The following is a 17582-nucleotide window of genomic DNA, read 5'->3' as shown; positions in this document are numbered from 1 at the left end:
TGAAGCCTTACACTCATGGAATGCAGGCTTATTTCTTAGCCACTCGAATTTCATGATAAGGGGATGTTTTTCCAAAGCCAGTACTGTCTTCTGGAAGATCATCGCTAACAGGACTTCTGTCAATTACCTGTTAAGTTTCTCCAGTCTTTCCTTAAAGCAGACACTCCTTCTGGGTCTCCATCATTAACACAAATTCCAATATGTCAGTTGCCTCTTGACAATATGGTCATCAGAAATTGGGTACAATTTGCCCTTTACATTGTGCTTCTTGTTACTATGCAGGAATTAAAAATAAAAGTGAACATACCGTCAAGGGTCCAGTTAGGATGTTCCTGGTTTATTTATTATTTAAAAGAAAAAACCGGAAGAGAGAGCCCATGAAGCACTTAGTCCTGCAGCATGCTGACATTTAATATCATACTAAAAATCTCATCCATGCCGTGGGGACTGCCCGACACAGTGCCTGTGTGTTTTTGTGTGTGTGTGTGTGTGTGTGTGTGTGTGTGTGTGCGCGCGCATGCATGTGTGCGTGTGCGTGTGCGTGTGCGTGCATGCATGCACCTGAGTGAAAAGTAAGAATGTACAACTGGGAGAGGAATGGTCAGAGCACAGCAGGAACATGAAACGAACGAAGTAGATGGCCACAGCACCAGGGTACAGAAAGTAGCTTCAGGTTTGGAGATCTTGGGTTTGTCTAATTCAAGAGGCCCAGCGAGTGACAGACATGAGGTACCCAAGTATGTAATATGGGACAAGTTATCCTATCCGTGTAGCTCACCTCATCTTAAGGCCCAATTTAAGGATGGGAAACTGGATGCATATTAAAGTGATCTCATATGGGTACAGTAAGGACAGGCAGAAAGCAAATATTTCAGGACAAAAGTGACTCAGAGAGGGCTTTCACGGCATCACGAGAGCATCCTCTGGAGAGCTGGCATGAGATATTCTGGTATTCGCAGTGATCCTAAGTGATAGGTTGTAGACAGGCTAAGATACCACACTTGATTCTCATCACAGGGGAGCCCCTCAAGCTCCCTTTTTAGATTTTTGAAAACACATATAAGATGAATATATTTCAGACAAGGAAGCTTGCTAAGGAAGACTACCAGATCTAGTCCTCCGAACGCTACATAGAAACTTAACCGAAACTTCTGCCCTGCAAAAAGCGAGTCACCCTGGCACAGACAAAGGCAGCTGGAGCTGAGAGTGTGGCTGTATGTGTGAGTGCCCACACATAACACATGTGTTTGTACCCAGGCACCCAGCAAGAGAACTCAGGAATCCAATAGTCAGTCCACATCTCAAAGAGACAGGACTAATAACAAAGATCTGTCAGTGTTGTCGATCCTGGAGAAAGACCTTCAACTACGTACTGATTCCTTGGACAGATCAAATTATTATGTGAAAAAAATCGTGTCTCTTTCCTAACACTGAGCAAAAAGACAAGCGATACTCACAGTGACTGCTTCTTTCAATGTCAAATGTTTATTTCTATGCCATAGTTTCCTTAGCACAATTTGCAAAAGAAAGGAATCCAAAAAAACCCTGATCATTATTAATATTTTTGGGATATTTTCTCTGCAGTTAAAATACACACATTGGAACGAGAATGACCATTTCTTTCACAGCGTTCTAGCAAACTGCATTTGTTTTCCTTGGGTGTCACTTTTGCTTAGAGCTGGGGAAATATCCACAGGAGAAACGTTTTTGATTCATTCAGATCACCATGGGGAAGATTTTTGTCAGCGAATATATCTTTGTTTTGGTACACTTCATTACTAATCTCCGCTCTCTTTCCTTAATAGAATAGGCATAATTTATTACACAAGCAAAGTGCACTGAAAAATGAACAACGTTAGAAACAAACTGAAATGTCGTGTCTCTCCTCAGTCTCCACAGGGTAACAGCTAGAGGCACGTGAACACAGACTTCTGATCAGTACAAACGCAGCCCATCTGTGACAGGAACACTCTTAGGACACTAGTCCATTTGGCTGTAGTTTGGAGGTGTCCCATACAACCGAAACGACCTGACAACCACTGGACGACTGTTTCTTGTTTCCAATGTTAAGGAACGCTCTGGTTTCTTAAATCAGCCCTGCACATAAGAGGAGCCAGGAGACGGCAGTTGCTCTGTAAATAGACTTCTCTTGCCTGATTTTTGAGACACAGACCCACCAAGACTTTTACAGCAGAAGTGGGTACCGCTCCTTATATCGTGAGGTCCTTGGGAAGCAGCCTATCCTAAGTGTGCAGGGTGGGGAAGGGCCAGCACCCAGAGGACACCGTGGTGGCTGCGCATGGCATTCCCTTCAGCAGACTCAGTGAAAGGATGAGCATTCTTTAAGTTCATGCACATTTTATTGAGTAGTAATATAAAATGCTTTTTCTTTTGTCATTGGTACAGGTGCATGCTTTGATCGCCGACATTTCAGAAGTCAAATTACAAAGGCAAGGCTTGAGGGTGTAGTGAATGACTTGGGCACTTATACAATTGTTAAAAAATATGAATGGACTTTTTTGCTGTTTGTCGTCGTTGTTTTCAGAATGAACCAGTTGTAACCTCAACTAATATACAAAGGGCAAAAAAACAAAAAAAACAAAAAAAAACAAAAAAACAAAAAACCAAAAAAACAAAAAAAAGGTGAAAAAAAGTACGTATTTTGTGGCACATGACAGAACAGAACGAAATAACTAAACTGTTATGACATCAACGGTTACCATGCATTTAGAGTTTCACATGTAACTACAAACTTATTTAAATTTCACAAAGTTTGCTAAACATGCCGACCATCTATGTGTGCACTGACAAGCTTATGTTAAAAACTTTTAAGAATACTCTCCCCTTTAGATTTTTTCAAAGCTTTTGTTTTGATTACAAAATTTCAAAGGCATTAAGCAATTAAGAGAATATAAAGAATGCCAGTCTAATACATTTCCAGTATATGTCAGGCCGCGAAGCGCATTGCAGTCCCATACAGGCCGAGACAGCCATTTTATTTTAGTTTTTTTTTCTTAAAAAACATGCATAGGCAGATTTTTTTTTTTGTTTTTGTTTTTTACAGAATATCGAGGGCTTCATCACCGCACTATGGTTCGCGTTCACTATACTTAAAAATGCACCACTCATAAATATTGAATTCAGCAAGCCACAACCAAGACTTGATTTATCAACAAAACCCCTAAATATAAACATCAAAAAAAGGTGGGTATAATTATTCCAGTTTCTTTTCTTTTCTTTTTTAAACTTAAAGAAAATGTATTCACTGCCAAATTAAGAATGTTCTATGGAAAGAAGGGCATTCAAGCAAACTAAAGAATCCTGAGGTAAGCATGAGCTATACAAAATTAAACTGTCCTTTTTTTTTTCTGTTTTCTTTTTTTCCTTTTTTTTTTTTTTGTCATTTAAACAAATTTGCAACATTCTTTTTTCCCCCCAGGTTTTTTTTTTATTTTTTTTTTATTTTTTTTAAGACTGCCTAATTCAGTTTATAGCCATTGTCTGACAAGAGTAGCAAAACATTATCAATAAATAGTCCTTATTTAGTTTGTACATCTTTTTTTTCTGTTTAAAAATGTTTGATGTCATCCATTTTTAGTGCTGCGACTGTAAACGTACAATAGAGTATAAGAAATTAGACAAAGTTTTCGTGTCCAGTAACAGAATAAAAGGCCTTTCATTAACCTATCTAAAAGTCCCCAGTGCGCTAGGAAAACGTGTTCATTCCCCTAACATTGAAGTATAGACTAGCATTAGCTTTCTTTTTAAAACTTTTTTTTTCCTAGAAGCATTTTTAAAGGCATACCCAAAAGAGGTGTTTAATCACCACCCTCACCAAAATATAGTTTTATTATCTCTCTCTCTCTCCCTCTTTTTTTTTTTCATGATAGTGTAAACTGAATCCAATTCCTGGCCCCCCCAGAGCAAACAAGCTACCGTCAGAGGCAAGAACATCCAACTGCTGAGATGCAGCAAACCCATCATGCCCTGCAGCTCAAAAAAAAAAAAAGTGAACAGGAAGTGGTCACTGAATATTGCTGCTATTACTGCCGTTGCTGTCTGTGCCGTTAGTCTCTGAGGCGAGAGCCTTGTTGATGGAGTTAAGGTTGGCGTCGGAAGGCATGGCGTCTCTGCGAGGCGGCATCCTCTCGTTAATTCGGTCTAAGCCCTTGGCCTCCTCGAAGCTGGTAATCTTATGTTGTGGTGAGAATCCTTTGATGGCTAAACAGAAAATCATTAAGAAAAGAGAGAGAGCGTTAGGTGGGGCGCACCAAAGGGCACCGCGGTTGCATCAAGTGAGGTTAGAGACTTCGGAGTGGGTGGGAATCCTTTAGTGGAGAACAACATGACAGGACCTGAAGACGGACACAACAGACTCCTTACCATACCGGAGGGAACCAAGGGTTTGAAAACAGCCAATGTCTCTTGCCAACCAAAATGTCCTCTTGGAGAGTTTAAGGTGTAAGCATTTCTCTTGTCTTCATCAAAGTTTAGATCACAGAAATCCACAGTGGGTAGGTAAAGGAAAAAAACTCTTCCCGGGGGCAGGCTTCTGGATCCAGTAACACTAGTCACAGCACTGGCTTGATGGCCTATTAACCCTGACCTAAATAGACTGCACTCCCTCCTCCCCCCATTCTTACTCAGCCACTGCGGCAGTAATGGCAAACTCCGTGGAAGCCCTCCCTACTCCCAACTCTAGCGGTGGCTTAGAACAGAAGAAGGCCTAAGGAACTAGGAAAGGAATAGACAGGGATAGTTCTTTGCCATCCCCAAGGCCATTAAGATCTCCACATTGCATGTGTGGGGGACAAAAATAATAAGTTGTTTTTCCACTAAACAGGAAGATGTATAGTGGGTGGGGAGGTAAGAGAAAATAAAAAAATAAAGACCACATGACTATGTAGAAAAGCACTTTCTGCCCTTTAGCAGTGAACAGGTCAAACTGATGTTCATCTGGTGCCCATGAGTGCCTAAGCCAAGGAAAACTCACTCTCTGTGGAACAGCATTAGGTGGTGACTGCAGAAGAAGCAGAGGCGAATGCTTTTCACAAGGGGGAAAAAAAAAGAACCAGTGACTCGGTTTTGGTACGCTTAGCTAAAACCTTGACTTCTCTTTCATTCTCCTCTGGTGACCTTTACTGTGCTAGAGATAACGGGAGGTATTTGTGAAAATCAAAACAAAACAAAGCTTCCTCAGTGGGCGCAGGACAACGAGCTTGAAAATAAAACACACAGACAGGGACCGATGGCATCAGTTTGCTTTACTCTCTGTGAAGGGCGAGCCAGGTGCACCTGCCGGAGGCCAATCACCAATGCAGAGTTGGGCTGCATCTCCATGGCTTACTTGGGACAATTTCAAGGTACGTGTATCCTCCCCACTCTTTTTTGGTGGGGGGTGGAGTAAAACAGTTACCAGCTACTCAGATACAAATGTGCAGCCCTTCATTAGTAGGTAACATTCCTAGAAAATTTACACAGCTGTTTAAAGCTCATTATGAAGAAAAATAGACTGTTCCCCCTCTGCATTATATGGTTAGCATAATGGTGATTAGTCAAGTGTGAGAGGAAGAACGCTGGGAGATGGGGAAAGACCAAGGCCCAAAGCAAAGCTTCGTAATTCTGTAATTTGGTAATAAGCTGAGGAATACTAGATCTGTCTAATGGGCACCCCACCCCGAAAATTAACTCAATTATTTTATGGGGCAAAAAAAGAAATAACAGACACCCTGCTTTTTTTTCTCCCTAAATGATATCATCTCACAATCAAGTCTGTCGTGAGAAAGTATAAAACTTTGATTTACTTAAAAAAAAAAAAAAAAAAAAAACAGTGGAAGCTCTAGGTTTTGAAGCCAATGAGGAGGTCAGAGCACAGGAATGTAAAATCTTGTAGACCAGAGGCTAGTTGGGGCTGGGGCTCCATTCCTGCTCACGTCTGTCTACCCTGTAGGGAAGGAAGCGCTCTGCTCTAGCTGCTGGTCAGACAATGGTGTTAGCAATTTACATTGGGAGTATACTTAGCACAACACAGAGCCACAGAAGTCACAGAAAACAGCCAAACTCTCAACAGGAATGCACACGGCAGATTAGATGTTGCCAAGAGGAATAGAGGATTCCCACGTAAATAGCAGTTGGTTCACTGCTATTTAAAAAGCAGTTGTATTTTTCTCTTACATCGCCGTCACTTCCCCTACAGTATCCGAATCATGAGCAAATTATAAAGCTAAAGTGACACTTTTTTTACATCGTACCAAAGGACCATATATGCACGCAATTTTGTAAAAAAAAAAAAAAGTAAGTTATTTTGCAAGAACAAAATACAACTGAAGAATTTTGTTTTAAAGGGGAACTTAAGTTATTCTTTCAAAAGACAATTCTGGAGGGGGGTGATATGCATAATATTAAAGTTATTTTCATGTGCAGTTCTCACAGAACCAGGTAGTCAAACAGCACTGTTAAAAAGTAGTTACGAAAGGGTCGGTCAACTGTACTGCTCTGGCGAGGTGCTGGTAGGCAGTTGGCGATCAATGGTTCTCTCGATATCCCCTGAAGCTCCTAGCAAGAGACCCAGCATAGAGCAGACAGGTGGAATGATTATTTAACTGTCTGCCTGACAGTCTTGAGATTGGCCCCTTCCACAGTCACAGATAGATACTCTTTGAGCTCCTACTAATATTTTTCGAATGCTAACTTTCTTCTAAATATCAATTGGTTAAAATTGATAAGGATAAAAGTTTACCTCTCCACCTCTGTCTCTCCATTGGAATATTTTGGAGACATAAGTAATGTTGAACCGTAACCAAGCATGACCAAGCACGTCTGTTGCTGCAAGCTTGAGAAGACTGGACTCAACTTAATTTTATTCTTTTGTCTCTGTCCTACCGGATCTGAGGGAGGAGTGGTTCAGCTCAAAGCATATTGTTTTACACGTCATTGGTCAAAGCGGCTGCCATAACCCCCACCCCACATCATTCATGAGATGTAGAAATTTTTATGTATATATTACGGTCCTTTAGTTTTCTGTGAATAGACTAGGTTCGCTGTGTGCAGAAGTCAAACATAGCTTTAAGGGAGAAAAAAAAGCAAACAAACAAACCATGGAAGGACATTTTCCCCTTTAAAGCAAGAACATTTCGGTTAATACTGAGCCACAATTGTTAGCCCAACACCCACACACTCTGTACAAGCTACAGCAAATTAAAAAAAAAATAAAGAAAAATAAAAATAAGAAAAGAAATGAATACACCCACCAGAGCCCTTATCTGTTGCAGGTACAACAGAAAGGGGACTGGCCAATTTACCTTCATCAGCCTCAATGGCCTCAACAGTAGCTGAAGAGAAGAAAGGGGTGCAAAATGAATGAGAAAATGAGCAGAGGATTTCTTAACTCTAAAGAACAAGTCAGTGACGATCAAAGGAACCAGGGGGGTGTGCGTGGGGGAACTAGGGTTCCTCTAAGTGCTGCCTTCTGGGACAGACAACTAGACAGAAAGGCTAGAGAGAAAGAAAAAAACAAACCACATACCACAGAAGTGAGACACGTTGGTCATGGCCTGCATACACCTGAGCAAATGAATGGGTGGCTTGAAGTCCTGGCTCGCTCATCAATGACAAAGTCCTCTAGGGAAACATGGCAGAGAAGCTGTCTGCTGTGCGGGCTGAACTGACGACTGGGGTATGGAAATCTACAAGGTGGTTCTGATTCTCAGGGCGGTTTAGAATCCACGCTTAGTGATTTGTAGTTGAAATGCCAGAGGGGCCAGACAAGCATTGAGCTGGACTGTGATGCTGGCACCACACTTTATGATAACTGAATGGTGAATGGCAATGTTTCCAGAGAGAAATGCATAGGGGGAGGGCTGGATTTAAAGGGAGATGAAGTCAGGCTTTTTAGGGGGAAAACACCTAGAAAATTTTAAAGACAATTTCTAGAGGAGGAGGTCGGGGAGGGGAAGGGAACCATGGAGAGAATGATAAGGTGTGGACATCTTTTATCAGGCAAGCTGAGTTCAAGGTTTTTTTTCCCCCTTTGTTGCAATTCCAAATTTAGAAGCGAAACTCCTTAAGTCCCTTAAGTCTTGCCTGTCAAGTGTGAACACGAGCCACAATAATTCGAGCAGCGCCCTCAGGGACTGAGGTTGAAGTCCCTCAGTGAGGCATCTTATGATGTGCTCAACTGGCAATTTTGAAGGTTGAGTAAACTGTCTGCTTAGACTCTACATCTCCCTATGCAGATGTATGGGTTTCTCTGTGCTGTGATGGCGAGATGATGCTCCTTTAATTAAACGCTAAGACATTAAACTTTCGTCCAAGTTCACGATGCCTGACGTCAATGTTTTACTCTTGGACTTCAATTTGCATTTCCTCAGAATTGAAAATTGGCAACCCCAACAAGACCTCCATACGCATGCCAGTTAACAGTGTCCTCTGGATTCCTCATAACCACGGGGAGGAGCTGAAGGTCAAAGCTTTGAGCAGCTTCTCTTTTTTATGTCAACGGAAGGGGGTCAGATATGAATCGTGAAACAGACAACACAGTGGTTTTAAATATGGACTGCGCTGTCAAATTCGCAGGACTAATGAAGTCTCGACTGTGTGTGTGTGTGTGTGTGTGTGTGTGTGTGTGTGTGTGTGAGAGAGAGAGAGAGAGAGAGAGAGAGAGAGAGAGAGAGAGAATTTCACATGGAATAACACAAACAGATGGATTGAAATTAAAATAAAAGGAACTGGACTAAGTGAAACTACAAACACGGGTGACCGTCTGAAGGTGACACTGTCTACTGTAAGAACGTAAAGACCTTAGCTTTAAAAGCAAAGCTGAAATTGGAGCCACACCAGCACTCCACGGGCAGAAACACACGGCCCAGTGTGTCTTAAGCACAGGAAGTCTGCGGCTGGGCACTGATGGTGTGCGAGCCTCTGTCGCATGCTGAGCTGGGGCTTTCCATCAGCTGGGCACAGTTGCCTTCTGCTCATATAAATAATCTCCTCGTGCTAATTTCTCAGGATGCTCGTTTTGACGGAAAAAAAGGTTTTTTGTTTTTGTTTTTTTTTTTTAAAAAGTGATTAATTTGTAACTACAGGTTTACAGGGGGATTTTTTTTTTTAACCTCAGCAATTTCAGATTTTCCTTCTTTTCCTGACCTATTTTTGAATTTTTTGAAATTTTGGGGGCAACTCAGAGACAGCGGTTTTATAGGAAAATCATCTGAAAATATAGGCTATGGCTGTTGTCACTGAAGTGTGACAGTCTGACAGTGATCACGCTCCTAGGTTGACCGTTACGTGCTATGTGGAAGAAATGTCTTAATGTAATGGTAAAAACTCTCGAGTCTTTTGGGATGGAGAACAGGGATAGGTAAGAAGATGTGAGAAAGATCCATGGGGAAGAAGAAGCGAGAGGCTGAGATTGTATTAAAATGTTATAGTACATTTCTTGCTGTAAATTCTTATCTGTTGAAGTCTAATAGAACACTAACATTTCCATATTGTATGTTATATTTTATTGAGTGATGTGAATTAAAATGGATAAAAAACAAATATAACAGAAGAAAGAGTATATATAACTATGTTGTCTAACACGGGTGACATTAGCTACATGTGGATCTTTAAGTTAAGTTTACCGAAAGCTAGGGGTCACTTAAAAGGTCCTTTCCTTTGCATTGATTATCTGTCAAACATTCGTTGGTTCTGTGTCACCAGTGGCCTTTGCGGACATGATAAATCCTCACCATCACAAATATTTCCTGGACGGTAACTGCACAGCCAGCTGTGACTAGAAAGTAAAATGCCTACTTAAAAGAGATGTTATTATTACTAAAAAAGAACCAACAACTAAAAGACCCAATAAAATATAGCTCTGATCATTTCTCTCTTTTTTTGTATTTCCGATGAATCAGAGAAAAAGCTAATATAAGTCTCATTTCTTTTCAAGTGTTCAATTGCGTTACTCTTTTTATATTCTTTTGAGTAAAATCTCTAATTCACCAATCATGTAGAGAAGCAGACTGCTTATCAGGATGTAACTGAAAACTTACAATGATGGGGTTGCTGAGGGAGGGAGCTCCCTTGGCTCACACAATGGCTCAAACCTACTGTTGTGTGCACACAAGCCCTAAATGAGATGTCCTGGAGGTAGGCCTGAGGCTACAGATGCATGTGTTAGTGAGAAGAAGGGTATACTGCAGTGAATGAGGGCGCCTTCTTGTTAGACGTGACTGAATATGGCCTGAGGTGTGGGTTTTAGCCCTCTTTCCAGTCAAGAAGAACTGAAATGAAAAGTGAGCTTCAATGGACGAGAAACTCAAGGCTCCGCTAACACGGCTGGCCATGTGCTACCAGTCATATCCCTGGGCCTGCTTACCGCTTTGCAGAGTTTGTTTCCCGCCAGAGAGCACTCCGCTGGGGAGCATGCCAGTCGGGGTCAGGCCCTTCAGAGTTAGAACGCTCTCACTCTCTTCTCTGGAAGACACAGAGGGGTCATGGAAGTTAAGTTTTGCTTTCTTTGGTGGGGAAAAAAAAGACACCTTAAAAACCCGTATTTACCTCATATTGGCTCTGTGGACCTTTTGTTTTATTTAAAACACAAGGCATTTTTATCTATGTATATGGAGAGAGTATTCTACAAATGACTTCAGCTGATAAAATGACATTACGCAATTGTGGAGTTATGGTCTCCTCTGCATAGTGAAGATTCTGAAGGTGAGTCTAGCTTTATGACCCACTCCACGAGGCGAGGGTGTTGCTGGCCGTCTCCAGTGGCAATAGGGACCAGCATGTGCACAGACCTGCCTTATCGTCAAGGGTTCAGCACAGTCTGTAAAACCTGTCTATCCAGGGGGACCACGGAAGGACTGTGTGTCCCATGACAGACAGAGTGATGGCAACCGATAGCCACAAACACTTACTAACATTTCTTTCCCAGCTTCCTCACAGATTTGCTTATTTAAATTTCTTTCATTATTCATATGACCCTGTTTTCAAATTATTGGAAGTGAATTATTTTCCCAAATACCCATAGTATCTAGCAATCACTTTCGACTTACTAACAAACTAAGAAACAACTATGAAATAGGACTAACTTAGTATCTTAGCACAAACACAGTGCTCCATAGCCACGGGTACCAAGAGTTTTATGATGATTTCTAGCATGACTAGAAAAGAATGTCTTCCTAGATATGCTCCATTCCTCAATTCAGGAACCCAGGTTCTTTCGTTTAGTTGCTCCAACTTTCAGGTCATTGTGTAGCTAAGTTTACTTTCCCATTCTATAGCAACGTCCTGATTCCTCTACCCCAATTATACCCTTGATCTCTGCTCTTCTCATCCGAGTTCGTACACTCAACCCTCACACCTATCCACAGTGATGTGATGCATTCACAACATTCACCCCAACCAACATCACAGCTTTCCTCCTCCAGAGCATTCGGTTACTGGCTAGCCATTACTCTCTTCTACAGAAACCTTGTAGAAGGCCTTTGGGCTCCATCTTTCGCAGGTTGCCTTCTCTGCCCATAGGTATTTTCAGGCAAAAAGGCAAATTGAGGCATTTAATAGCAATGCCAATCCTGTTGCTCCTTGGTGCAAAATTACTGATGCCCTCTTCATCAAGGGTGCGGGTAAAATCTTTAGCAAGTCTCACTGGGGCCACAAAACAACAGCTCCTCCATATACATGACTCCCCTTTGACCCAGCTCTAGATGACCCTTGACACCAGGTTCCTTTGTGTAACACACCTTTTTTTTTTAATTTATTTTTTCTTGGATATTTTATATATTTACATTTCAAATGTTATCTCCTTTACCCAGTCCCCTTCCCCCTCCTCCTCTTACTATGAGGATGCTCCCGCACCTACCCATCCACTCCAACCTCAATGCCCTGGCATTACCCTACATCCAGGGGATGGCTCTTAGTCATCCTTTTCTCAGGGCTGTCTGTGTGTCTCGTTCTCTCTGCCATCAAATGACTCTTTTAGTCATCCCTTCTAATGTCACTCCAAATAACCCTTTCCACAAGCCACGCCTCACCTTGCCTGATCTATCGTTTACTTTTGGTCTCTAATGACCACTTCTTTCTTGACCAAACTTCCTGAGAACAGGGCTTTCTTTCTGCTTTCACCACCCTAGCGCCACAGTACTTGGACCAACACCATGTATGCAGACCACGCTCAGCATGTATTTACAGGAAGGAGTGTTTGAAAAAAAATAATGAAAGGAGACTGGCAGTTCTGATCTACAGGGTTGATTCCCAACTCATTAACTGCAGAGTTTACTCATGAATATTGGGATTGAGTCAGCCAATTAATCACTGTTTACATTCACGTGGGAATTTCAACCTTTTCACGGTTCTCGGGTCAAGCTACTAGGTCGTGTAAAAGAGAATTACACTGAATACTAATAACGTAGATTTGGAAAACTCAGAAGTGCCTCTACAAAAATGAATACAGCTCTCCTTCATATTCACATTCAGGTTTTTACCTCACGACTGCCAAATAGTTCAATAAAGTAAATGCTGCCATCAAATCCCATTTTAAGAGCAGTGATGTTCAAACAAAATGAGCAATTGGTGACCAGTAATCAGTTGATTACTTTTTAAAAATATTTATTTATGTGAGTACACTGTCGCTATCTTCACATAACAGAAGAGGGCATTGGACTCCATTACAGATGGTTGTGAGCCACCATGTGGTTGCTGGGAACTGAACTCAAGATATCTGGGAGAATAGCTAGTGCTGCTAACCACTGAGCCATCTCTTCAACCTTGGTTGCTAGCATTTTAATGACAGGATGGCAATGGTGTGTGTGTGTGCGTGTGTGTGTGTGTGTGTATGTGTGTGTGTACTGAATTTTTAAATTTTCAAAATTCTATTATTGTACTAACGATACTGAGACCCTTTATTTTGGAAAAAACCCTCCCCCAACCACCATCTTGAAACCAGCTGGTGCCAGGAAAGACGCCCAGCCCCACTGGAGGTCGAGATGCCTTTCACTATTCTGGGCTTCAGTTTTCCTCCTCTATCCTATCACATTTAGAGTGACAGGGATTAAATCATAAGCGATGCAAAACTCCTCTGACAGAAAGGCCATCTGCCCGCCCGCCTTCTTTCATCTACCTCATCTCCTTCGTTCACCTCATTCCCTCCTTCCTGCCTTTCTGACTCCTACCCCTGCTTCACACAAGAGTCTCTCTCCACTCTGAATTCCACCCATCTCCTCGGAGTTCTCACGAAAACAGCTTTCTTCAGTAGTTGCCACTGAGGAGTGCGACCTCCTCAAAAGCCTCCCTGTATCACATTCATCCTGTTCTTGCGGAGGTGTCCTTCTCAGTGCCTTGGTGGATCTTTTCCCCCTCTCTAGCCCTAACTACCAACAGCTTTCAACTTCTGGAAACCTGGAGCGTGTAAGTCGAAGGACATGCTTTGTAATAAAGTGCCCATTTTCGAGGATGGAGTATGAAAGATTAGGCTAGGAGCATCTCCCAAATCTTACATCGATCATATGCTGAATTAGGAAACTGGGGGTACTGGTGTTCATGTTTCTCTTACGCAGGTTTCTGGAACACTTAACGAGCTGGACATGGCACAGGCTGTGTGTCTATTGGAAAGCACTACTCAGTTTGCTGGTTTCTTTCTCAGACACTGCACTCTCTCTTTCAGCAAGATCACCAGTTTATGCTACCGCTCACACCTCCCTTGGCACTTCTGACTTTTGCTTCTCTCTGAAGCTCCAGGATGGAATTTCTAACTGCCTCAACCTAAAGGTTCTGCCCGGTGCAATCACTACGGCCATCCCAAGAAATGTTTGTTCTTCGGGGAAGTCATTCATTCTTTCCAGACAAGAGCATCCTATCGACCACGTGGGCTACTATCACAAGATGACTTCTTCCTTATCTCTTACTGCACAGGTTCTGACAGAAGAGAATGGAATCTAGGCCAGCTGATGACACAGTTCCAGAAAAATGGGCTAAAAAAAATGTCCTACCAGGATGACTCTCGCCCCTCACTCCATGAGCTAGCCTTAGCTTACAGAATGTTACTACCCATGTTCTGGGCAAAATCCAAGCTCACCATAACACTATACGGTTATATAGTTATACCCCAAAGCCAAATTAGGGCCTGGTGGCATCTAAACCTGACAGAGCTCTTGCTTCTATTCCTGCTGCCTCTGCATGCTGTCTGCTCTGAAGCAGGCCAGGTAGCCTATATTGGCAGGTCCCGGCACATCTGCTGCAAGGGGTATTTTTATTTTTTATTATTTTTGGTGTTTCAAGACAGGGTTTCTCTACATAGCTCTGGGTGTCCTGGAACTTGCTTTACAGACCAGGCTGGCCTTTGCTTCCAGAGTGCCGGGACTGAAGGTGTGTCCCATCAAGCCTGGTTACCAAGGGCTACTAAAGGGCTGTTTTCTGATTCCCCTATCATGGCGCATGGTGTATGGTATGCACCGATTTTTCTCCCTGAGAAATCTGTCATCAATTCTGCTGGTCCCTGACTTGCGCACTCTAGTGTCATCACATCCTTGAATCTGTCCCTTCCTTTGCATGCTTCAGCCAAGAGCCTGGTCCAGCCTTTTGCTGGCATCACTTCATAGCTTCTTCTTCTTCTTTTTTTCTTTTTTCATCTTTATTAACTTGAGTATTTCTTATTTACATTTCGATTGTTATTCCCCTTACTGGTTTCTGGGCAAACATCCCCCTAGCCCCTCCCCCTCCCCCTCTATATGGGTGTTCCCCTCTCCATCCTCCCCCCATTACCACCCTCCCCCCAATAATCACATTCACTAGGGATCCAGCCTTGGCAGGACCAAGGGCTTCCCCTTCCACTGGTGCTTTTACTAGACTATTCATTGCTACCTATGCAGTTGAAGCCCAGAGTCAGTCCATGTATAGTCTTTGGGTAGTGGCTTAGTCCTTAGAAGCTCTGGTTTGTTGACATTGTTGTTCATATGGGGTCTCAAGCCCCTTCAAGCTCTTTCAGTCCTTTCTAAGATTCCTTCAATGGGGGTCCTGTTCTCAGTTCAGTGGTTTGCTGCTGGCATTCACCTCTGTATTTGCTGTATTCTAGCTGTGTCTCTCAGGAGAGATCTACATCCGGTTCCTGTCAGCCTGCACTTCTTTGTTTCATCCATCTTATCTAATTGGGTGGCTTATATGTATGGGCCACACGTGGGGCAGGCTCTGAATGGGTGTTCCTTCTGCCTCTGTTCTAAACTTTGACTCCCTATTCTCTCCCAAGGGTATTCTTGTTCCCCCTTTAAAGAAGGAGTGAAGCATTCGCATTATGGTCATCCTTCTTGAGATTCATGTATTCTGTGCATCTAGGGTAATTTTAGCATTTGGGCTAATATCCACTTCATAGCTTCTTAAACATCCTTCCTTCTATTGACAACTTAGTTCAGCAGCCAGTCCAGTCATTAGCATCTATGTCTGAGGCACATGTTGGAGCATGCCTCCCATTCCATGAAAATCATTCCAGGACTGTTGGTTGCCATAGACATTTTATCCTGGTATTCAAGGAAGCTTGAGGATACCTTGAGGACACAGATTTGAGGTTTGTTTTTTTCCCTCAGTCTTAGGTTTTACAGTATTGCTCCCCTTAATGCCTTTTCCTGCTCAAGTGTTTTCACATACCTGCAACTTATCACCAGACTGCTGGCTGCATTACTTACAATCATTCTATCCCACAGCTTTGAGTAAGACCGAGTGTTGCTTTCCCACCGAGTGCAGACATACATACATTACCTGGTAAAAGGGACAACCACTTCAGCCCTATAAAGCTTGCTAGGTGGATTATTGTTAGACATGTTTAATATGAGGATAGCATCCAGCATTAAGCTTGCACCTCAAACAGATCCCGTTGGCACTGGTTCTAGGACCACGGGACTTATCCTTATGACTTCGAATAACTATGTCATGATTTGATCACTACATACCTTCACAGCTGTGGTCCTCCCCATTTACACCCTTCCCCCAAACCTACTCTTTCACTGACAGCCTCATTAAGAGCAATCCACCTAGGAAATATAAAGGTTTCTTCTGTTGAGTGCCATATTGAACATCTGCTCACATATACAGCACATGTTTTATGGTCTTACTATAGTTTATATGTCTGCCATTCCAGTTCAGCTATGTGAATTGCCTGACTTGATTTCTACGTTAGGCTGAATGCTCGGCATGGCCTACCAAAGTTATTTTACTTTCGTGTGGACGTGACTCCTGCATCTACAGAAGGCCCACGGGTGCTTTCAAAATGGACAGCAAGACAATGTACCTTGTTTGTGTTTCCTACAAAACAAAAGTGCCATCTTAAGCTATGGGTGACCATTAGGTTTTTAAGCAGGGCACCTGGGCGTCATATTAGACAGCAGCGGTCGTGGGGCTGGAGGAGCCTTCCAGACCTTTGAGAGGAATTGGATTTCACCCATAGCAGGGATTCTACCACCTTTATGTGGTTTGAGAACTCAAATAATAATAATAATGATGATGATGATGATGATGATGATGATGATGATGATGATGATAAACAATTTTATGTGTTTTGAGGCTCCTCCAGGTTTTTTTGTTTGTTTGTTTTTAATCTATGTACTTTTATATAGAAATCCTTGGTATTTTTATTTCTCTTAGTGATGTCAGTTAGACATAATTCAGTAAGTATAAAGATAATACATGCGCAAGTGTTCATGACTAAGGTACCCACTCAACACAGGATTTTTCGATAACTGTTTATCCCCACAGGTCATTTCATTGACCATATAAGACATCCCAGAGGGCTTCAAAACTGCTCAACCTGTGTCTACATAAGGATCTTTGTGCTTGATATCGCCTTTGCTTGGAGCTCTCTCCTGCATTTCTTCATGAAGGCTGTGCCTATCTGCTCAGATGACGCCTCTCAGATGCTTCACGGCCCTCATTCAATGCCATATTGAAAACACGGTCGCCCTCACGCTGCTTGATTGGTCTCTGTGGTACATGCTTAGATTGACAGTTTGATGCTGTCTACTCATTGCAAAAGTTAGCGATTCCCGAGAGTCTAGGCGGAATGAAGACTGGCAAGACTCAGAGCGTCGTCCACTATGTTCGTTTCCACCTTCAGTGTGGCTTTTTACAAGGGCTCTAGCTGCCTCAGAGTTGCTGTTGACTTGGAGTGTCCTTGTGAAAGGATGGGGATGCTTCTCATCCTTCTCATGGGGCCTGCGTTCAGCACTCAGTCACTTAGTGACTCTTCAGTGGCTTTACCAAGACCAGCAGCAAGAGCAGGCAGAGAAACAATGAACTGGCAAAGCCCCCTGATGAGAAAAAACTGAACGCTGGGAGTTAGCCCAGTGGGTGGAACATTTGCTGTGCGAGTAAGAATGGAGTTCTCGGCACCTAGGAGGTGGAGACTGGACAAGCTGGCTAGCTATTCTAGCTGGAATGAGCGAATTCCAGGTTCAGCAAGATACCCCTGCCTCGATAAATAAAGGAGAGAGTGATTGAGTAAGATGTCTGAGGTCAATTTCAAGCTTCTAATTGTAGGGAAAGGGAGAGAAAGGAAAATAGAGTGGGGGCGGGGTAGAGGGATAGGAAAAGAGAGGAAGCCAGGAGAG

At 42.7% G+C, this 17582-nt stretch overlaps 1 protein-coding gene and 1 long non-coding RNA gene across 4 annotated transcripts in view; one reads left to right on the top strand and one right to left on the bottom strand.

Annotated features, from left to right (window-relative positions):
* Positions 1-2338: 2338 nt before the first annotated feature.
* The window catches only part of Ppp3ca (protein phosphatase 3 catalytic subunit alpha), a 274503-nt gene continuing 259259 nt past the window's right edge, over positions 2339-17582 (bottom strand). Inside the window, exons 12-14 of one of the 3 annotated variants that reach the window (XM_063281306.1) lie at positions 10364-10461; positions 7302-7331; positions 2339-4221 (exon numbers count right to left, since the gene is read on the bottom strand). In XM_063281306.1, coding sequence (XP_063137376.1) covers positions 4025-4221; positions 7302-7331; positions 10364-10461 — 325 coding nt within the window. In that variant the 3' untranslated portion in view covers positions 2339-4024. The remainder of the gene's footprint in view (positions 4222-7301; positions 7332-10363; positions 10462-17582) is intronic. The other 2 variants (NM_017041.2, XM_006233363.5) reach the window with 2 other exon arrangements.
* On the top strand, positions 5135-17473 carry LOC134485975 (uncharacterized). Its single transcript, XR_010064451.1, has 2 exons — positions 5135-5363; positions 16732-17473. It is a non-coding gene; the product is annotated as an uncharacterized LOC134485975 (long non-coding RNA).

The sequence above is a fragment of the Rattus norvegicus genome, chromosome 2 (genome assembly GCF_036323735.1).
Source record: "Rattus norvegicus strain BN/NHsdMcwi chromosome 2, GRCr8, whole genome shotgun sequence".
Lineage (NCBI taxonomy): Eukaryota > Metazoa > Chordata > Mammalia > Rodentia > Muridae > Rattus > Rattus norvegicus.
This window is presented reverse-complemented; position numbering and strand designations above follow the sequence as displayed.